This window comes from Anas acuta, chromosome 5 (assembly GCF_963932015.1).
Source record: "Anas acuta chromosome 5, bAnaAcu1.1, whole genome shotgun sequence".
Taxonomy (NCBI): domain Eukaryota; kingdom Metazoa; phylum Chordata; class Aves; order Anseriformes; family Anatidae; genus Anas; species Anas acuta.
In genome coordinates, this window is record NC_088983.1 from 58,731,633 (window position 1) to 58,754,164 (window position 22,532).

The 22,532-nt window shown below is 40.5% G+C and overlaps 1 protein-coding gene across 6 annotated transcripts in view; it reads left to right on the forward strand.

Annotated features, from left to right (window-relative positions):
• KIAA1549L (KIAA1549 like) overlaps positions 1-22,532 on the forward strand; it is a 104,314-nt gene that overhangs the window by 59,009 nt on the left and 22,773 nt on the right. For 5 of the 6 annotated variants that reach the window (XM_068685093.1, XM_068685088.1, XM_068685094.1 and 2 more), the window contains exons 12-17: positions 944-1,134; positions 4,697-4,824; positions 6,391-6,414; positions 14,093-14,271; positions 15,296-15,513; positions 19,631-19,760. In XM_068685093.1, the coding sequence (XP_068541194.1) occupies positions 944-1,134; positions 4,697-4,824; positions 6,391-6,414; positions 14,093-14,271; positions 15,296-15,513; positions 19,631-19,760 (870 nt within the window). The remainder of the gene's footprint in view (positions 1-943; positions 1,135-4,696; positions 4,825-6,390; positions 6,415-14,092; positions 14,272-15,295; positions 15,514-19,630; positions 19,761-22,532) is intronic. The other variant, XM_068685089.1, reaches the window with a different exon arrangement.

Sequence of the window (22,532 nt, forward strand, 5' to 3'; positions counted from 1 at the left end):
CATTCAGAGGAGGCAAGCAGACGGCTCTGTCAGGGACAATAGCATCGTGACTTGCCATGGGGTACTGATGGTGAATTGACATTGTTCTGATACACATATTTTTTTCCTGAGTTGGTTTGAGTGATTTTTTTTTTCCTCCAATAAAAAACGCAGTTTGGAAAGCTAAGTTTTGCTTAAATGATTTAATTTCTCCGCTGGGAGAATCCACATTTGGTGGCTGCATTGCCCAGATCACGTTTGTCATTTCTGCTTCTCGCTTGCAGAGGCAGCAGGAAAAGCACAGCCGTGGCTTCAGGCTAGAAGAGCCTGGGCACGCAGCCCTCAGCTGCTGGGCTGCAAGCCTCTTGTGAATGCCACTTCCCAAGAGAAACAAGTGAAATCAGTAAGAACCTTCTCAGTAGGCAACCTACAAGCCAGGGGGAATGTAATTTCACTGTCCTGAAAAGGATCTTTTTTGGGGAAAAAATTGCCCATGAAACTTCTATTTGTGCCTATTTTGCTTTGTCTTGATCTGGAATAAATTACTCCCACCTCCTTTGCAAACACAAGATTGTTTCATAGACAAAGTTTTCCATTTTCTGTATGGTCTTATTTTTCTCCTTCCTAATATCTTCTTTTTTGTGTTCGTTTTTCCATTGTCTGTCAGAGGAATTTCTGGGGGTGTTAAGGCAGCAAAAGAAAGGTTAGCCAAGATCAATTTAATTCCAATTAATCATGTTTAAAATACATGGAATGAAGATCTCATCAGAAAAACTGCTTTGTTGGGCATTCATATTGTAATCTACACATTTTTACCTCCAGTTTATTTAATTAAAGAAGTTAAAGGATAGAGGAAATTTTATATTCAGTTGGAAATTTTGTATTAACATATGACACATGCTGGAAACCTTTTTTGCCCACCTTTTTTCCTTTTTCTTTTTTTTTTCTTTTTTTTTTTTTTCAGCCAGTGCAAGGCTTCGACTACGCCAAACAACACTTAGGGCAGCAGGGAGCTGAAGATGAAGTTTTGCCTGTAACTCAGGAGACCGTCGTACTTCCACTTGCAGTGAGAGATGCTCCTGCCTCCCAGGAGAGAGAAATTACTCAGGATGGGAGCACCATTAAAACTGCCCAATCCAACGAAACAAGGAAAAGGTATGGAGTTACCTGTGTCTGCAGAGGTTTGTGCAGAAATGGGGTACATGCTGCCAGTTGCTTGGGAAAAACTGTAAGGTTTGGCACCCGGGCTCTGTGTGTGACAGATGGTTCCTCCGCAATATATTCTTGGCGTAACATTTGTCTGCACTGGATGGGTACGATTGCTGCAAAATACAAGATAAAGTGAAATCTTCACGGGTTGTACATGGTTAGAGGAGGTAAATGGGAAGTGGCTCTCTTGTGCATTCTGGCATTGTACAAGCGATGGACCTGAAATAAACATTGGATCTGGAGCATGAACACTGATCATTTCTCAAATGAAGCAAAAGGCAGGACTTCTGCAACTGTAAATTGCTGTAGCTCCACGGACAGACTGCATCAGTCCAGAACTGAACCCAGTGTCTTCATTAGCTGAAGAGCAAACCCTAAATGTCCACTGAATTATGTTATTAAAGCAAGACCTCTAGATTCAGAGTGTCTATAGCAGGACAAGTTAGAGCAGACTAGATGGCATCAGTGTCTAGAGTAAAGTTTCTCAGGTTAGCAGTTTCTTCGAAGTCTACAGGGTTGTAGGAACACAGATTAGAAGCTCCCTGGGAAGTTACCTGACCCTCGCTCTTCTCCACTGCATTGTCAAATATACCCCTGCCTGAACTTCTTTAAATTTCTTTAAAGTCTTCCAGTGGTGTGATCATCATAGCTTCTTTGAGAATCTTCTTTGCTGCCTTTCTCGTTATTAAGTTTTACCTGAGGTCTACCCTGAATCATTCTCAGATAAACTGTTAGGTCAGTATTTCTTATCTCAGTCATGACAGGCAAGGAAGCAGATTATACCTTTACCTCAGGTGTTTTGCATGTTTCAAGTCCAATTTTCCTTGACCTGTTGTCCTTGAAATTAATTTGGAGCAGAGGATCATCAACTTTTTATTGCCATTGCTGAAGAATGATACTGAAGGGAAGAGAGAAAAATAAAACCATGTAGTAAACAGCATGAGGTTGTTTTCTAGTTCACAGGCATTAAGGGTCCTTGCTTCTTGGAGGGATTTGATTACATAAAAGAAGGCTGTGTGTTTAGAGCGGAGAAATCCTATAGAAAATTAAATCTTCGTAGTTGAGTCACCTCATTTTACACATGTCAATGCACAATGATATGTGCCCTGTAGGAGTAACAGAAAAGCTTGGAAAACTCAGTACAACATTTCTGTGTGCTGTCGCTGAAAGCCACTGAGGCTGCCTGCAGCTGTTTGAGGTGCCAGCCCATGTAGCATGGGGCTGGAGCATGGTGTTGCTGCACTTCTTGGAGGGGTGAACCTTCTTGTTGGTCATACGCTGAGGTTTTCCCTACAGGAGAAGGGAAACAGAAGGCTACTGAGCTGGCATGTTAGGTTTGGTGTGTTTGTCTGGTTGTACAGTAAATCACCTGCAATACTATTTGGAGGTAGGATAAAAAGAGAAGAGTAAGCCAGGTGAGAATTGCTATGGTTACTGTAGTTGCTTTGCATGTCAACTGTTATTCTGTCCTTCTAATGTCAGCGGTGTGTTGTTCATGCCATAAATCGCTCAAACCACGAAGATCAGATTTTACACTCAATGTCAACCAAAGTGGACTTTGTGCCTGTTGGTCTTCTGTTCTCTGGTAAAGTGGCAAATGGAAGATCACTGTTATAGCAGCTTCACCTGCTGGTGCTGTGCTACCTCAGTTAATAACAGGAACTGCTTTGTAACATGTTTTGAAGTCTCTTCAAAGCCAAGTGGAAATACACACAGAAAATATAAAGCAGCTCTATTAGTTAATTGTCTAAAAAAAGTGCTTAGGCACCTCGCTCAGTCCTTGGAATGAGTGTAGAATTTCCCCTCTACTTAATCTGCCTGTTTTTGAAGCAAATGTTGGTTAGCAGACTTGATTCAGGAGTTCACAGGAGCGTTACCCTGTCTATAAAAATGTATTGAGCCTGTGATACTTCTTTGCTACCTTCCTAAGCAAACAGTACTACGGAGTTAGTTTTACCTCCTTTGGGGTGATGACATGAGTAAGTGAGAACACGCAGAAATTTAGTCTCTTTTCGTCCCCATCAGCTGTGTCTGGGGATGGAACTGAATGGTTTCTTAAGATGAAGAAAAAATTCTTGACCTTTATGTATCTGCTCTTTGGTCCTGGTTACTCAGCAGTCTGGAAAGGTCAATTTAAAGCAGACTGCTCTGAAGTGTGAAGTGGCTGGTAACTGGTCAGTACACATTCTCGGATATTATTACCAGTGGGAACTTAAAAGATAATAAATACGATGGTCACTGAAAAATGATGAATATTTAGCTCAGTGGCAGCAGAAATCATGCTGCAAGCTATCTGTACTTGTTTCTTTTCCTTGTTCCCAAACAGAGCAGCTTTTCTTCAGGTATTAGTCTGTACCTGGAATCATTTATTTACTGGGACTGTTCATTAGCAGTAACAGATGTGTCTATTGGGGAGCAATTCTACTTTTCAAGAATATTTATTCTCAATAGAATTTCACACGAAAATCCACAAGTTGAGATGAGGTGGGCTGCATGCTGAGTTTTCCTAAATCCATGGATCTGGAAAGAGCCTGTGTCAAATTATATATATTTCAGTCTAGGATATCCTCAAGAGTGTCCCTAGGAATGACTTCCTCATACTTGTCCCTTCCTGTCCTGACCACAGTAAATGATCTTTATTGAGCCCAGACAGGACAGTCAGAGCTGGAGGTAAATGAATGTTTCAAGCTGGTGATACAGAATCAGCAATAATTTGCAGGATGGTCTTCACAGTTGTTTTGGCTTGCTACCATTTTCTGAATACAAAGCCGCTGTGACAGCCATAGACATTGATTTGATTTCTCTCTGTGACTGAAAGCCCTCTTGACTAAGCCATTTCTTCCCAGAGATGCAGCCTGTTTACATTATCCTTTCATTGACTGTGCCACTTGGGAGTGATTAATCGCAGGTAGGTGCACCAGTGACTACACAGGTCCTGGGGGCTGCTTTTGTTCCTGTTCAAGCCCCGAAGCAATGCGACACCGGGATCTGGAGTAGCACCAAAGTTTCGATCTTCTACTTTGGCCTGCTTTTCTCAATTTGCTCCTTACGACTGAATACTCTTCTCACATTGTGTGTGCATACACGTAAAGTGAGCACATAATTTTGCATTATGGCTGAGAAAATAGTTGTGTGTAAAGGCAGGCTAAGTAATAAAGGAATTAGTTCAGCCACGTTTATGAAAACAAGGGTCTGCTGTATTTTAGCTCTCTAAATGTCACTAAATTAATCACAGGAGTTTTTGTCCTCTGCAGTGCTGCTTCTGGTGTTGTGGGGGTTGTGCACAAGAAGTGGCTGCTTTTGCTGTCACATAAGATGCTTATCCCTCACGGAGGAGCAGCACTCTGCTCCTGCCTTTCCGTCTTTGTGCATGCAGCTCGTATTCTGTCTCATTCTGGTGCAAAACCAGACTTGAAAACTCAGCGGTGCAAGCTGTGCAGAGGAAATAACCTTGAAAGCAGGTTTGTGAAGAGCTGACAGCCTCTCTTGTTGCTATGGTTACTTGCAGCCAGTCCCCGAGTCAGAACGGCTCCATCATCAGCAACGAGTCGGGAAAGCCCAGCTCCAGCCGGAGCTCCCCGCAGAAAGTAATGGCACCGCAAAAAGTGACAAAGGACGAAGGAAGGAAAAGAAACGGTGAGAAGTGTGTCCTGCTGAAAGCTGCTTGCAGCCGCCTTGTCGTGGTACCCACCCTGGCACTAGCTGTGCTAGAGCCATCTTCCCATACCTTTAGCTGCCCTTCAGGCATTTTCTGTTTATAGCTGGTTTTACTTTTTTTCCTGCTGTAACTATTTGTCGACTTCACACAAAACAGCATGGTGTTCACTTACTATGCAAGGGCCTTTGCAAGTTTTCTGTGATTGTTTATTTATTTTAAGCCAGTAAACTAGTGGAGACCTGATGATGCTTAGTAGGTAGATTGGCTTTACATTTATTTTTGTGTAGTACGTTCATTTCTATTACTACTGTTGCTGAGCCCAGACCTGATGAAGGTGAATTACTTGGTGAGAAACGTGTGAGACATCCAGAGCTTTTACTTCCCATTTCTAATACTCCTCATCATACATTTTTGTTACTAACACTTACTGACAGCTTTTTCTGATGCACCTAGGATGTAATGCTGTTTTTTTTTTTCAAGCCCTTGGTTGATGGTGGTGACTTGTGATTTGAGGTGTATCAGGAACATCTGATGAGAGCTGGATCAAATCCCCTTTCTTCCTTGCTTTTTTCTGTTGTCCATCTCTCTGCTCATTTCTCATGAGTTACAGCTTTGCTTCCACGGTCCCATTTTCTGTATGAATACAAAACACTGTGCCTGACCCAGTTGATCACTTGCCTTTAAAGGGAGGGAATCAGGCTACATGTGGCCTCACCAAATTATGTCACGAATACAGATCTATAATTCTTTGTTAAAAATACAAGTTTGGAAGCGAGGACTCAGATAAAGAGAAAAACTTAGTTTAGATCACTTCTCCTTTCTCCAGTAAATCACCTGGGTAGCCTCTGCAGACCATGCTGATGGCAGTCCTCGTGTGACATTGCCATCTCTTGATGATCACTGTGTCGAATACTAAAGTGTCCTGCAAAGAAAGGCTTTGCTGCTTTAGCAAAAATACAGTGTGATATAGAGACAGATACAAAGCACCAGAGATGGCCCTTGTCCTATACAGCAAATCACACTGCATTTTTTGTGTCCTCTGCTCTTTCCATGCATGTACCGTACAGCACTACATCTTGTGGGGACCATAAAATTGATATAACTGTAGTGTTCTGTTTTTAAATCAGCTTTACTGATTTAAATCCATGATTTGCAAATTCACAGAAAAATTTTGTTCGCTTTCTGTTGTGAATGTGTTTGCTAAATGTTATTCTTTCTTCTGATGTATCTATGACTTTACTGATTGCTCCAGTCCCATAATAATAAGTACTCTTATTGGGCTATCTCAAAGAAGTCTTTCCTTTGTAGTCAGGATTAAAATATATATGTATATATATATATTTTATGATCATAAAGATATATTTTAATGTTTCAAATGAAGCTTCTTTTACAAGACAATAACATTTATGGTTTCCAGAGTTAAAATTTGTGATTTATTTATTTTTTTAACCCAAGAAAGCCAGTGTTCAAAACTAGTGCCAGGTAATGTTTACACATGTTGGCAAAATAATTTAGCAATGGTATATTTTGTTTTGTTTTGTTAGGTTTTAAATCTTCAAAGAAAATTGGTAAGAACATGAAATTTGTCGTTAAAAGTCTGACTAACACCTGACATCCTCTCTTCTGATCTGGACTGTACTGCGTTTGTAGAACATAGGCGTAGCTGTTTAAAGAAACCTTTCAATATCATATGTGTGAATCCTAACTCTTTATTTTTAATCTTAATTTCATTTTAGTTTCTACTTTATTTGATAACAATAACTATGTACTTTTCAAATTATGCTGGAAAACTAATAACTACTTTCTTGTTTATTTTACCTTCATTATTCTGTCTTCTGGGGAAAAAAAAGCCTGAGTGGTGATGATATTTAATATGGTTCAGGTGCTTCTTGTGAGGGGAAGCCAAAGAGCTACGTGATTTCTAGCAACATAGAGCAACCATCTTTAGTGTGCACTCCGTTCATGCTATGGATTCTTCTCCTTGGCTCCTACCACATGCTGGCAGCAAGATCTTGAACTCCCAATGGCAGAATGGAAGAGCAGGATTTGTGTTTAAAATGTAATAGTATAACTAGGTGTTAGCTCTACCCAGTGTGATTAGCATTGGGAGAATATTTTGGCTGGTTTTCCTTCCAGTTCAAGAAAGAAGCTGTTTTTCTCTTAGCTGTTTGTCTGAACCTGCTCCAGCTCTCCAGCCTGGCTGTAGGCTGACACCTCAAATACAAATGTCAGCAAAAGAAGCTGCGTGTTTTCTTCTCTGAAAAGCAGCCTCTTAAAACAGGAATGAATCCCTTGATGGTCACATGTCTGATTTGGGGACTCCAAGTTAGAATGGCTCATTAGTTGCCATAGTTACAGACCAATTTTAGATTCTATTTCTTGCTGACATTTAGTTACTCAGAAAAATGACAGCACTGGATGTTACCTCAGTACATAAACTCTGTATGGCTTGTATCAAAATTGACTCCAAATGGAGTATGTCAGGGCCAAAAGCGACCGATGTGAAACCACCATAGGCTGACAAGCTCGGCTTAAGCACCTGCTGTTTTGGAGGAGCAGGAGAACTCTTCAGCTGAGCCTCATTTTTAGATAAAACAAGAAGACAATATCTATTTGTATTATGATAGTGGTACATTTTGGAAAGATAATTGCATTTTTTCCCTTTTGTTTTTCTTGCAAAACACTTATTAATGTTTTAATAGGAGGTCTCATTTCTAAAAGTTAGAAACTTTCATTTACTTTGGGCACTTAGAAAGAATTATAACCTTTTTTTCAAAAGTGCCCAGTTGCGTATGTTGGAAGACTGTGAAATGAAGGAGTTGACCAGCAGAGATACTGGCAGTTTCTGAGACAGGTTTATGGCAGGTTGCATGAGCTCCTCATAAAATGAAGCAAGCAAAAGTTATCCAGGCTGTTTTGTCCAAACTTTGAGTGCTGGATCTTGCAACCTTCCCACTAATGTCTCTGGGAGCTTGTGATTGCGTGTTTGTTTTGAGGGGAAAAGAAGAGAAAAGAAAAGAAGAGTAGTAAGATGTTAACAAGGTGGAAAGCTTTAGTTTGCTAGCAGTTTTTAAGCACATGCTTCTATACCTTTTGGGTTGAGAAGTCGTATAGTCGAGCCTAGATTTATACTAGATCACGGGAATATTCACAAGCAGCATTCAGAAGGAGTCAAACTTCTTCTGAATGGCTTCTTTCTTCTGTAAGGAAGCTTTTATTCCTCCTCCTAGGACTTCCAGTGCTTCTTCTCATCTTCCAAGCATTTGGACATCGTCTTTAAAATTAGATGGAGCTTCTCAGAAGTAGTTCAATCAAGGGCCTCACTCCTTTTTAAGACAGGAGAAGGTTCTAAGACTACAGAATTTTCTCTGTCCAGGCAGAAGCTGTCATATAAATTTTTTATTCTTTTCCCTCTGTTCTTTGTAGCTCATCTGATTGAGATCTCTGAAAACCAGATGTCTGTAGGAAAAAGTTCTGGGGAGGAAACTTGACTGTCTTATTAGCTTAGCTAACATCAAAAGGCTCTTTGGCTGTAACTCCACCAAGCTGTGATACACCGCTTCCTTTATCCTACAGAAGTGCTGGCCACCAGTTTTCACGCAGGCTGATGTGGCTCAGTGTCAGATCCAGCTTCTCAGAATTTCTGAGCAGTTGTCTGCAGTGACTCAAATTGAAATGAAATATGGCAACAGCGACTGAATCCAGCAGCAGTGATGCAGCAGTCAGTCAGCTTTGACAGTTACCTTGAGGACCTGACATCTCCTCATATCATCCAGGGCTGCCTTTGCTGTGCTGGGTGGGTTGAAATGCAAGTTAAGACGGGAAAGGTTTCGTCTTGCCAGTTTTCGGTCCTTTATTATTGGCTTCCTAATCTAATCTAACTAGGTAGGCTCTGACTCTAGAGGAGTTTGTTTTGTTTGTTTTAAATATTGTGTGCTATTACTCTGCAAGTGACAGTAAACCCCTTGTTTCTTCAAATGTAGCCTATACTGTTTCCTTCTTTCCTTCTGCTTTCTCCACTTGTTTTTTGTTTTTTGGTTTGCAAGAGGCAGCCAAGTGTTATAATCTATTCTGTGAACTTCCGTGCATGTTTCTGAGCCTTTTCACACTCCTGCGAAAGCAGCACCTCTGAGTTGCCTGTAATGTGCTATGGGGTCTTCAGACGTGTTCACAAGCACAGCAGAACTTGCATAAAGTGGAAAATGTCTCTGTTTGACTTCTTTTTTGGTCACTGTGGCTAAGCCAGATTGTATTATTTAAAAACAAAACAAAACAGTCTTTTTGACTGCTTTTCTCAGGGCATGAAAATACCTTTCCCATGCTAAGGTGCCTGTTGCAGCATACCTCTGAAGGAACTGAGATCAGTAGGTGGCTGTGCAATTAAATATTTCTTAATTCAAGCTTGCCTTCCTCTGTGGATGAGCTTTACTCTGCCACTTAATCAAGTGTGACAGCATTTTTCATCCAAGCAGTGATGCTAGGAGTGCTCATGCCATCAGATCCAGTGGCAGTCGGAGTGGTTGTGCTCTTTCACTAATACAGCAGCACGGAAGAAAAATGCATGGTTTTATTATTGTACATAGGGAAAATACTTGTGCAAAGCTTTAAAGCTCATAGAGCACTACTTAAAAAGAGGGCTTCTGTTACAGGTGCTCATGACTGCCTTATCTATCTTTGTATCATCATCAAACTTGTCAGTTAAATTGTTATTTTAATTATTAAATATGCCTGTGATGGTATTACAGCCAAGGAAATTATTTAATAATTATGTCAGCCAAGGAAAAGGTCTGATGGATTCTGTACAAATGTTACGAGATACGTGGTCTCCTTTTGAAAGACTTTGGTATTTAAATAAGTGAGACAAACTTGGTTGGACGAGAAGATTAACCAGAGAGGGAGAGATCCTTGTTTCCCTTTATAAGGACAAGATACATTCATTGAAACTGAACGAAGCAAAGGGTAGAGTAGACATCCCATGTATACAGTATCATAAGAAAAACACCCTTCAAATGTCAGTTTAGAGAGCTCAGACCACCTGCTTGGGTAACTCCTGTTTCAGGATCCCAGCCAAACCCAGGACTGCAACACCTAAGCCATGTGGCCTGGCCTTTGGGAGACTTTGCATGTCAGAAAACAACATCCAGGAGAAAGTGTGAGCTTCCTCTATTCATCTGTAAGCTGTCTCCTCTGGAAATGTAATGTTTGTGGTGTTCACAAAAGGCCTAGGATCGCACTAGCTGACAGCTGGGTGTGTATTGGGAATGAGATGTGTGTTTCCACAAGTAAGTACTCTGTTACATCACCGTATCTTACACAGAGGTATTTCAGTACAAATAGGTTTGGATTTTAGGAAACCTGTATTTTACTTGTAGGCTTATAAACTCCTTCAGGAACATCCATTTACTTACTGCTAACAACTCTTGTTCAGATCTTTCTGGAGATAGCTGACAAATGGAATGATTTAGATGATTTAGAAATTTTCTATTTTTTTTTCTATATAGAGAGAGCTCTAAAATGAAAATTATTTTCCCCCTATTAATTTAATTTACATTCAGTGGTCAGGGTTATTGTTTGAAAGACTTAAATGCAGTATTGAAATATTTAAACTAATGATTTTTTTTAGATCTGTAACATAGTCTGCATTGTCAAACTTAGGCTTTTCATTTAATATAATTTACTTGCTTTCCCATTATTTTAAGCCCTTTCATTACTCAAAGAATTGATTGCATACTGTCGGCATGGTTATAATGTTCACATTTGCCTCATACAAAGTAAATTTTAGTGCTACATTGAACAACCTGAGAAGAGGCAGAGCATGCCTGCCTGCTTGCAAATGTTTCCCAGCTGTTGGTTTCCCACCTTTTTCCCTGAAAATGTCATTCTTTTTCTGAGGATTCCAGGATCAGTGAAATGTTTGCCTCTGAGCAGGACAGCTCACCTTTTCTTTCAGGTATTTTGCTGTGAGGTTACCTGGCCCACGGGTATTTATTTCAATTTTTTTTTTTTTTTAAGGTGTATATTTCAGTCCTCTTTTTCTCTCTTCCGATGTATTTTGATTTTGGACAGGGTAGGAAAGACAAGCTGGAGAGAGAGAAAGGAAGGACAGAAGAAATCTTGTGGGTCCTTCATGGGATCTTAGGCTGACAAAAGTAAATTTTTGATTTCTTACATAAACTAACAAATAGATGAAAAGCAGGATATCCCAGCTGGCTACTTTTTCTGAACATTCAGAGCTGCAGCTTCTCCACCAGCTGCAGCACCAGTGGCACGAGTGGGTAGCACCATCTGCTGGCATCACCTTCTGGAAACAATGCAGAGCTACACTGAAAGTGAAGACTGTAGCATGCCTTAGGCAGCATTAATCTAGAAAATTTTTTATACTGAGAGCTGCAGTAATGTGGAGTTGAACCTTCAGTGATGGTCCTGATCTCCAAAAACCCAGAGTCGTGCTGATTTTCTTTGCAATTGTCACTCAACCTGAATAAATGATTGCTCTGGATATATCTTCATCTACTTCAGTCACAGAAAGATTAGGAAGAGTAGTTCAATCTCAGTGAATTAAGTGGCATGAGATATCCAGCATGAGATACTTCAAAGAGGGTAAATTGCTGTTAAGTAGGTGATTAAGTAGGTGGTGTTTTTTGGCATTTTCTTCCACTGAACTTCTAAGCCTCACTGTGTGTGCATGCACACAGTGCAATCCATCGCTGGAGGAGCAGTGAAGCTATGAAAATGGTTGTATGCATCTGTTCAAGAGAAGAAATTAACAGCATCACTTTAGTTATGTCTTGCTAATTATGGTAAGCAAGTGTGCTTATGGTGAGTGGCTGCACAGAACATCTGGACAGCTCGCTTAAATTTTCTGTGACCATCCAGCTCATCCAGCTGAGGTAGTCAAAGGGTTGAGCTTCCTTTGGTCAGTTCATTAAAGCCTAGGAGTGGCCATGGTTCTTCTGTCAGAAGCACTGGCTGTGAATTCTCCCCAAAAGAGACAGGCAGGAGCAAATATTAAAATTCCCACAGTACTTGCTTATGGTTCGCTGCCAATCTCAACTGAAGCAGCATGCCAGGAAGTGCAGATCACAGATTCTTTTATCACACTTCAGTGAAAAAAGGGCAATGGAAAAAAACTACTTTTACATTTTAAGTGCCATTTAATGAACAAATGGTAAGCTAAGGTGGAATATTCTTCCAATTTCTAGTCCCATTTGGCTATTATTTCCAAGCAAGCAGCACTATACTAGATAGATATAGATGTGCTCAGAAATAAGAGTGCAGATACTGAGAGTGCTATTCTCTGTTCATGTACCAATTCAGAAGTAGCTCTCATTTGTGATTCATGAGTCCTCTCCTCTCCTCTCCTCTCCTCTCCTCTCCTCTCCTCTCCTCTCCTCTCCTCTCCTCTCCTCTCCTCTCCTCTCCTCTCCTCTCCTCTCCTCTCCTCTCCTCTCCTCTCCTCTCCTCTCCTCTCCTCTCCTCTCCTCTCCTCTCCTCTCCTCTCCTCTCCTCTCCTCTCCTCTCCTCTCCTCTCCTCTCCTCTCCTCTCCTCTCCTCTCCTCTCCTCTCCTCTCCTCTCCTCTCCTCTCCTCTCCTCTCCTCTCCTCTCCTCTCCTCTCCTCTCCTTCTCCTTCTCCTTCTCCTTCTCCTTCTCCTTCTCCTTCTCCTCTCCTCAACACATTGGGGTGGGAAGAGCTGCACCTCATGGTTTTGCAAGTTGATGCTTAGCCACCTTCCAGGGGTTTTGTGCATGCCTCGTTTAAGCAAACACTGATTCAGCAGCCAAGAAGAAGCAATTCTGTGACTTTTTGGTACTTGAGCCACAGGTGAGATGCTATCCAACTCAGCCAAGTTGTGGCAGTCAGGAGAGATGATCTTTGCGTGTGCAAGACGAGCATTTCCTCTCCTGGAGGTAGTCCTGTCACTGCTGAGGTACCCTGATAGAGTAGCATGGAAGTTTCAGTAGTGAATTACAGAAAAAAAAAAAAAAAACTCTTCCAAAAGTGCAGCTGGTGACTTCCCTAAGAACTGAGCTGATTCAGGATACCCAGATGGAAGAATGTGCATGCTTCACTTGTGTAGCCATTGTGATATCGATGCTTTCCTGTTCAGGTGCTGTGTGGGATAGGCAAGGATCTCTTTGTTCATCTGATTTTGCCTGTGTGAAGCCCTGGTGGCATGGTGGTCAGCAGGAGCCTGGCAATTCATTTCTGTGAGCCAGGCTTGTGATCCGCTCACTTTTTCATGCACGCAAATTCAGACTTTGAACAACCCCAGAAGGAACGAGGGGATTTCAGACCGACTAAAGGCTCTCTGTCGTATTTGGACAGGTCCCGGGAGCCGGAGGGACAATATTTAATGACCCAGTGCTTTAGCCCATGCAGTTCTCAAAAGCTCAAGTAGCATCAGCTCCAGTCTGCACTGAGTACAGATGGGCCGATAATGGGCTTACTCAATGGGTTCATATTTTGTTGCCACTGTCAAATATTTCCTTATCAAAATCATTGGCTGTCTAAACTGCTGAGTTTATACAAGTCCATTGTAATTTGTGCAGTGATTAAACATTAAAACAGAGCGTATTTTCAGAGGAAATAAATTGAGAGCAGACCACTTTGTTCTGTAGCAGAGGATCTCTCTTCCTGTCAGTTAGGAGACAGAGCAAGCATTCTTCCCTTTAATAGCACAATTATTCAAAAACGTTCACAGGAATCTCTCTGTAGCACTTGTGCTCAGGCTTCAGAGGCATTCTTTCATTCCAAAATGAGGATGAAGTTAGGTGTAAGGCTCTGCAGCTGCAAGGTGGTGCAGGTTTACAAACACAATTTGGAGTAGAAGGAGTCTGAGTGTATGTGAAAATTATCCATTTATATGGAAATCTACAAGTGGACACCTCCATGTGTGTGCATGTAGCATCTTTTCCATGTGAAACCTAGCAAAAGGTGGACTCTGAGTTTCATTGCCAGTTTCAGTTTTCTGTGTCATTCATCTTTTCCTTTTTCTTTTCATCTTATTAGTGCAGATTGGAAATAAACTTTTTATTTTTTGATAGGGTGAATGCCAGGTAATCCTTTGGTTACCTTATGTTAGCTGTAATCTAATGGGATTTTTTCCAGTGTAAATGTCTCCCAGGTCTGCTCCTGGAGTGTACTGAGTACAACATTAATCCAAAGCATATGCTTGCTGAATTTCCTCTTTAAATGTGCAGTAAAAATACATGTCCTTGTACTAAGTAAGTTTGATGTGCTTCAGTGCCAATCAGTGATGAAGAGGAAGGAGGCATTCTCTTTGATAACATTGCCAAATCTGCCATCGACCCCTTTGACACCTCTTCTGGCTCAGTACAGCTGATAGCTATCAAACCCGTGGCACTACCTCCTGTTCACGCCGCCTCAGACAGGAGCCAGGAATCTGCCATCATTAATGGAGAGGTAAGGACCACCTGATAAAGTCTGCAGTTATTTCCTTGGCTACACCCAAAGGTGGCACAATCTTAAGCCTGTTAGATTTGACGACTGGTAGGAACTTTTCACCCTGATACTGTATGAAGTCCCATTAGCATTATGAGCTCTAAGGACCAAGAATTTAATATTGGTTTAGAATCGATTTAGAAACTATTGGTTTAGAGCAGTCTGTCGTGCTCTGTTTCATACTTGCACAAAGCCCGGATATGCCACACAGTTTCTAAATGCAAAGGAAGGCTTATTTAGAATTCAGCATCTATTTTCTGTAAGTGACATTCCTGAAACTGTGCCCTCCCCTGTGCATACATATCTTGGGAGTTGTGAGAAGATTATAGAATTTGATTCTGAAATGAATAAATCCCAAGTAAATTACTAATTTTCATGTCACTGACAATGTTAAGCAGGAAGGAAATCTTAATACTTAGGTGTGTCCATGGGAACCCGCCATGCACCAGGTCAGACCAAACACCCTTTTATTTTACGATTGTGACTCTGACAGGGGCCCATAACAGATTTGTAAGAAAACCATACAAGTAAGAACATGTGATGATAGGTGTTTCACTAGAATACTTCCCCGGCCATCAGTAATGACTTCTTTAAGGTTTTGTTTAGCCAGAGGTGATGTCTCAGTACTTCGTGGACCCTACAGGAGTTTTCAGTAGTGAGTTCTTCCCAGTAGTGCCCAAAGGCAAGTACAGCTTTGGGTCACAGCAGTTGGCTATCATCAGCAGTGTTTGTCTTCAGTGGGTGTATCTGAGTCACTGTTGTGATGGTACATAATTTTTAGGCTAAAATTATTTAACCATCTGCCAAGCCATAAAAAATGCAGCAACTCTATTCACTTGCAGTTCCTCGTTGCTTACAGATGGCACGGTGTGGTACAAAAAGCGCTGGGTAAAATGACACACGAAGCGCATCAAACACACTCTGACAATACCATTTGGAAGTAGTCAGCCCCGCACCACCCGTTAAATGTCTGCTTGCCTTTCAGGTGAACAAGGCTTTGAAGCAGAAGTCCGATATAGAGCATTACCGCAACAAGCTGCGCTTGAAAGCCAAGAGGAAGGGGTACTATGATTTTCCACAGGTTGATCACAACAAGGGGCTGACAGACAGAAAAAGGATGTATGAAAAAAAGCAGAAAGAAATCGACCACATTTTGGATCCAGATCCAGATGTCTCATCTCCGTTTGCTGAGCCTAAGAACAGGTGAGACTTTTTACGTGCAGTTCTTCCTCCAGGAGGAAACTTGCTCTCTAGGGGTTGTAGGGAATCAAAATTGTAAGGAGGCAACTGTTTGCTATAAGATCAGCTGGTCCCTCCTACTTCATGAAGAAAATGTATATTAGCTAATATCTATATTAGATATATCAATAGATACTAGCTAATATAAGATAATTTAAGAGAGCATGTAATTTGGTAAAACTGCAGTGTTGCTAAAAAGCAATGGAAAAGCAAAGAAATAGGGGAAGGGACTGTTGCAAGTTCTTCTGAGTCATTTTCCAAGAAAGGTAAATAGAAAAAGTAGTAGTAATTCCTTCAGTAATACAGAGAGTGGACTCAAGCCAGGAAGCTAGCATCCGAATGAATTCTTTTCCAAAGTTCAGTCAGTGCCATTACTCTTTTTGCATGATTTTAATCTGACTGTAACTATTCCAGTAGGCATAAGGAAATGCAGCCAGTACATTGCCTGTGTGTTTCAGTAAATCCTGCAGGAATGTCTCTAAGGATGTGTGTGTGCCTGTGGTTGGTGACCGTCCTGTGCCTTAAACAGAGAATGGTACAATTTTCTCATATGTGACATGAAACTGGCATGTTGTTTAACAGTGCTAAGGTTTGATTAACACTTCATTGTCTTGCAGATAGCATACCAGTAGTATTCGGCTCGCTGTTTTAGAAGTGAGGGGGCAGTGTAGATGCTGACTGCCTGAGTAGGTGGGTGGACCTGCTCTGTCACTGGTGCTCCCCAAAACACAGGCTGATATGTTCAGAAGAGGAGATTTCAACAGACCTACCCCAGTGCAGCCCCAGAGAAGGATGGCAAAGCATGCATCTGCCTCCTTGCTAGGGATGGTGGAGTTGTGAGGGGGGAAGTCTTATTAAAGACTGTGCTTGTCACTACATCTCCCACCATGAAGGCTCCAGTTCTTGCTCTCACCAGGGATCAGCAGTAGTTGATCCATGGAAGGAAAGAGATCCTGAAGTACATTTCCTTTGGAAAAGGCATTTTTGCCTTGAGGTACAGTCTTGTATCCCATCTCCTGGAAAGTTTTCATATAGGTGTAAATCAGGACTGCAATCAAAGTGTCGGTGATGACACAGTCTTTGCCTGCAGTGCAACTTCAGCAATTACCCTTGAGATGAAAAAGACTCTAATGGGAATTACAAAAGCAGTATTGGCTCCGAATATGGGCAAAAGCTGTGATCAGATGTACTTCTACAGGCCTAAAGTTAAATGACAGAATGTATACTGCCCTGGATGGGTTATGTCTCGCTGTTGCACTGTCCAGTGAAGAAAAAATGTAGGTTATATCCTTGCTGGAGGGCTCACAGCATCATATCCTTGTGCAGTTTTCTAGTGAGAAAGGAACAAGTCGCTTCGAATGCACTGGAAAGTTAGGATGCTGAACCTGTAGCACACAGGAGTCCCGTGCTGTCTGCACAGTCAGTCAAGAGGATGTGAATGAAGCAAGTAGAGACTTTTATACGGCTGTGCTGCACGTACAGTGAAGAACTGAGGCATTACTTTGGACGTTTATTGTGTGTCACATGCCATGTAGGGAACGTCTGAAACACTCACACGTGAAGCTTTGCTGCTAACCATCTGCTTTTTGTTTAATATACTAATGTTTATTCGTGTGCCAGCGTGCTGCTGAAAGGTTCTGGAAATCATTTTTTTTCTGTGTGCTGCTGTGTAAATCTGTCATAGTCTATTTGAGATAGCAATCACTAGCGTGATAGAAACTGCTTGAAGGCAGGTATAGTGCTCTAGAGGAATGATTCCCTCCTGTGGCTGAACCATAACAGGCTGACTTTCGGATTGACTTGTTGAATGTCTAATATATAGCCCTATATATTGAGAGAGAACCGTTTCTGATGCTTTTTGCTGTAAGATACTAAGCATTTTGGGAACTTCACAGATGTTTCAGGACTTTTTGCAAACAATTATGTTCCACAGTCTGTACTAAAACTGCCACACACAGACTTCGAACTGAACGTAATGTGCTGCAACACACGCCACGGCATTATTCTCTTTGTTTTTTAAGTAAAAGCAAGATAGCTAAAATGACGTACTTCTGGATGGAAACCTTGAATAAAACTTAAGGGTAATGTGGTTTATGTTACTGGTAAATGAATCAATAAAATTGTGCTTCTGTAAAGAGATAAAAATGCTTTTAAAATAATCTAGGCTAGCATAAAATGGGAAAGATTTGGTTTATAATGTTTTCTGCTTTTATCATTAGTTTGTGTCATTACAGTTACAGCAATTAAAAACATACATTAAAACGCTTTATACTTTTTTAAAAATAATATAATTTAGGAGTGAATCAAAGATTTCAGAGTTTCTAGGGAAAAAGGCCTGCTGTACTTTTTTTCTGTTTTGCATATATTCCACTAACTTAAATCACATTATTACAGCATTTCCAAAACGTACCAGATAACAAAGATGCAGTTGATCACATTATTAGAGATCACCTTTACATTTTGTTTTTCTTTCATATGGTATTGAAAAGTGATCTACAAAACAACACTCTGCAAACTTGATGTGTTCAAGAACAAACAGCTTTGTGCCCTTAGTTCCATTGAGTCCTCTGTACCATAAAATCCATGTTTTAAAATGTTCCAGTTGTGTTCCCAGAAGGCACTTGCTAACCCATTTGAATGCCAGTTGTTAGCTCTCACACCTCCTTTCTCATTAGTAAAACTTCCTTAAATGAGCTAATTGGCAATCTCAAGACAATTTTTTAGGAGCTTACTGATGATACATACTATTCTGGGTTATTCCTTAATAGTTTGTAATCAGGTCAAGAATCTGCATGTATTAGAGAGATGTGTGTTTGAATCCCTTGGAAGATGCATCACAAGAGCATCAACCAAGTATTAATGGACCTGTAGTAAATCATGTACAAAATTTTAGAGACTTCAGAGTGCAAGATTGGTCACTTCACTATGATCGCTGTCAGGCCCCTTGTGCAAAACAAGCAACACAGCCACGTGAGATGGCCAGATCTGCTTTTTAATAATTGGAATGGAACCACTTCCCAAAGCAGAGAAAAAAGAGCATGACCAGGCAAAGAGAAATTCACATGAGGCTTTAATGACGTTATAATTACAGTGTTAATCAATGAAACTGGCATGTAATTATTTGACCTGTTAGGGACCTGTGATGGGAGGAGTGCTTCTCTGATATATGCAAGGAAATGACTACTAGCCAGATAAACTGTGGGAACAGCATCTCCTGCACTGCACTGGTTTAGCGGTAACCTTAAAAGATGCGGTTTGATGAAACATGAAGTTCCTGTGTCACAATTGGGCAACAGCTACTAAGTACTTACTTACAGATATGTTCTGCATCTTACAGGAGAATGCTATTTTTTTTTTTATAACCTATAGCAAGGAAAGCAATGATGATGTCAGAAAGACTACAGAATACTTGGGATATCGAATGATATGTTGGTTTTCTAGTTAGTATCTTTGCTTCCCTTTGCTTCTGAGCTCATGGTGGTGAAAGGTCAATGTCTAGGGATTTCTTTGCCCCAGTGCTGCTTAAAGCTATGTTGGAAGTGGTTTAATCCCAGAGAGTACAGCTCTCTGTTAAAGCTGTGGCCAGTTACCAAACTGGCTATTTAAAAACAGCATCGTGCAAGCAGTTCCCTCCCACCCTCGCCTCTTCTCCCATACACTTTGCTGCGTGTTCGTTTCAATGGAGTGTTGTTCCGCTTTACTCAGGATCAGCAACCAAAATCTCTGCTCTGCATCTGTGTGTGTGGAAGGTGCCATTAGTTTTGGCAACAGCACCCATTTATTTTTTATTAATTTAAGTCATCCCAGCTAAGACAAAGAGAGTTCTGGTATCTTCTTGGGACATATTTCATCTGAGATGCTCCCACACGTGATGCCTGTGTCTTTTATTTAGTTCTATTTTCTTAAACAGTAAACAAAATACACATTATTTTTATAATGTGACTGATTTCTAGAAATTCCATATACATTAAAAGAATATCCTATAGTAACAAAGTGACATTTCTACGAACCTTATAGTTTTAGAATAATCTTTTGTTTGTATCCTTTTTGGTTCACTGTTTTCTTGTTTGATGTTTTGTAGGCAACCGATGAAGAACTCTGTATACAGAAGCAGGCAGTCTTTGAACAGTCCTAGCCCAGGAGAAACTGAGATGGATCTTCTAGTGACTCGAGAAAGACCTAGGCGAGGAATCCGTAACAGTGGATATGATGTAAGTTTATTAGATACGTCCAGTGAACCTTGCTCAGCAAAGTCTTAGCCTATTCCTGAAAACAGGAAACTGTTGATAAGCTCCAAGTGAGGGTGCCCATGGGTACTTAACATTACAGTATATGTGTACTCAGCATCCTGAAAAAGGCACAGACACTTGAGTGTACTTTATAGCTGCACACCATTTTACAGTCTGAAAAGAAAGGAAAACAAAACATTCTCCTTGAAACTCATATTTTGCAAAAGTATTGATTTTTGAATTTAGATAGTTCTTCCAAATATACAGCTACTTTTATAGGACACCAAAATCTTTGTTGTAAGTAAAATCCTCTGTTTTTTTCTATATCCCTTATGCTGCTCTCTTGATTTAGAAGAATGGACAACCAACTTGTAGGAATTGCACTTAAGTCTAGATATCAGTGGCTTGTGGAGATCCCCTGGGAACAGCTATTGGCCACACTCTCATTCTCCTCTTACTATATCAGAACCAGGAGAGTTTTGAATAGGTAAATGTCAAAACCAGCCAGAGTAAGTTCTGCACTGGTTTGTGGTCTGAGGAACTCACACAGCCAACATAAGGCTAAATTAGTTGTCTTACACAATCTGAACGTACACTAGTTATAAGTTTACCCAGCATACACCCAAAATGAAGATACAAGTAAACCAAAGTAGAATTTTTCAGTCCACCTTGTGTACAAAATGCTCGGCTATCCTTGAAGATGAATTTCTGGAAAAGGTCTAAGCATTTCTGGAAAATAAGGAAGTTCATCTGGTGGTTGTTCATTCTCTAAACTGTAACATCTTCTAAACAAGCATTTTGTGGGGGACTGAATTGTTAATTCTCTCAGCTGGCAGGGATATATTTTTAGCAAGTCGAAGGAATTCACCAAGGTGAAGGAATGTCTTTGGGAAAGTTTAATTCTTTTACAGAATTATTTGGGGCACGTTGTGTGTGCCAGATTTCTTAAGAAATTTCCTTTATGTTGACACTTCCCATCAGCTTGTATGAGTCACATTGTGCCGTGTAGTTGGAATGACTGCCTCGCGGCTTTTTGAGGCATTAGGATACAGTGCACTTGCCTGGAAAAAGAAAGGAATAGCTGTTAAAAACCTAGAGTTGCAACAGGCTTTACATTTTGCAAAAAGAATAATTTTTTTTTTTTCTCCCCACTTAACATGTTTCCTTTCTTATTTGAGTTTTCTTAAAAAAAGAAAACGTTGTCAAGCTGGACTTTCCCGTGCATCCTGAAAATCATATGTTTCAAGAAAATCATGGGATTTTACAATATGCTAATAGAAGGTAGTTATTCATAGGTGAAATCTTCCTGAAATGAATATTGAAAGCATTCTAGCAGCAGCCATGGCCTCCTGCCACTAGTGCAAAAGGAATATGCTATAAGCATGTAGCTGAAGATTTTAAAAATATATTTGAGTAAGTTGTGTATATTGTAATGTATAAAAATAGATTTTCAAGAAAGTTTGCTGAAAGCCCTGGAAGGAGCATAATGAGTTTATTATGCACTCTCAAAAATGTACAGTCTCTGACATCTGTGCATATTTTACCTAAGTTTGCTCTGCTTTCCGTTGTAGCAGGGAGGGTTGTCCCTGACAGAGTCCTTTTTCTAGCGATAGGTTACATAAAATTCTCTTTGCCTGATGTGCTGCAGATTCACTGCAGTGCACCTCTTCTAGCAGTGGAAGTATTTTCTGTCTGAAAGCAGAAAAATCCCATGGGAAAATGGAACAGGATGTTGAAATCTAGTTCCCCAGCCTCAGCTTGCAGCGTGGGCTGATTTCCCTCGCTCCCGTTCGAGCTACCTCAGTGCTGTGCCAAGCATCTGACAGGCTTGGTCTCCCAGGATACCCACAGGCGCTGAAATCTATATTCATGCATGGGATCCATGCTGATCTCACCCCTGGCGCATCTAAACACCCCTGGCAGTCTGACCTCTGGAGACGAGCATCCTTCAGACAGTTGCAGCTGAGGCACTGGTCCAAAAGAATTATTTTATTGGATTGTTTTCTTTAGCCATTAAGTTCATGTGGCAGATTTTGATAAATTGGGTTTAAAAGATCATGAATGATATAATGTACTTATGAATTAGGGCTGCTTTTTATGCTGAACCTTGTGTCCTTACTTTTTTTTTTCATCTAATAACATCTCATAGAGTTTTTGGACATCTGCTTTGTTGTTCAAAAGGTTCCACCCTTCTCAGACTCCTGCTAACCTCCTCCCACTACATTATTTAGCAGCAAGTTCCACCAACTACATGTGAAATTTGTGCTTTATAAGCAGTTCCAAATGGTCCAATTCATGAATAAGGTACCTCAAGTTATCTTCAAGTCACAGGAATTTTACAGATCAATAAATGGCTTTCTATTTTTCCCAGCTGTTACCAGGCTGCCTAGGTTATGCGTTGAAGTTTAATTTCCCAACCATGATAAATGGTGGTGGGTTTTTATTTATTCTTTTTAATAAGAAAAGAGATTAAATTTTCCCTTTCTTGAAGAAACTTCAAGAATTGCTGGATTGGTATTGATAACAAAGTCATAAGAGTTTTTGCTCTATCTGATTTTGCGTTGCTCTATAAATAGGAGAGGGAAGTAAGAGCTCAAGATCTGCTGTTCCATACTATTGATACTACTTTTTTTTTTTTTTAATTATTTTTAAATGGTTCCCCTTACGTAAAAATATCTAATATTTCAGTTATGGTTGTCTAAAATAGTTAATTCTGTATAATGATTTCTGTGATATTTCTTTGAATTGTGGTCC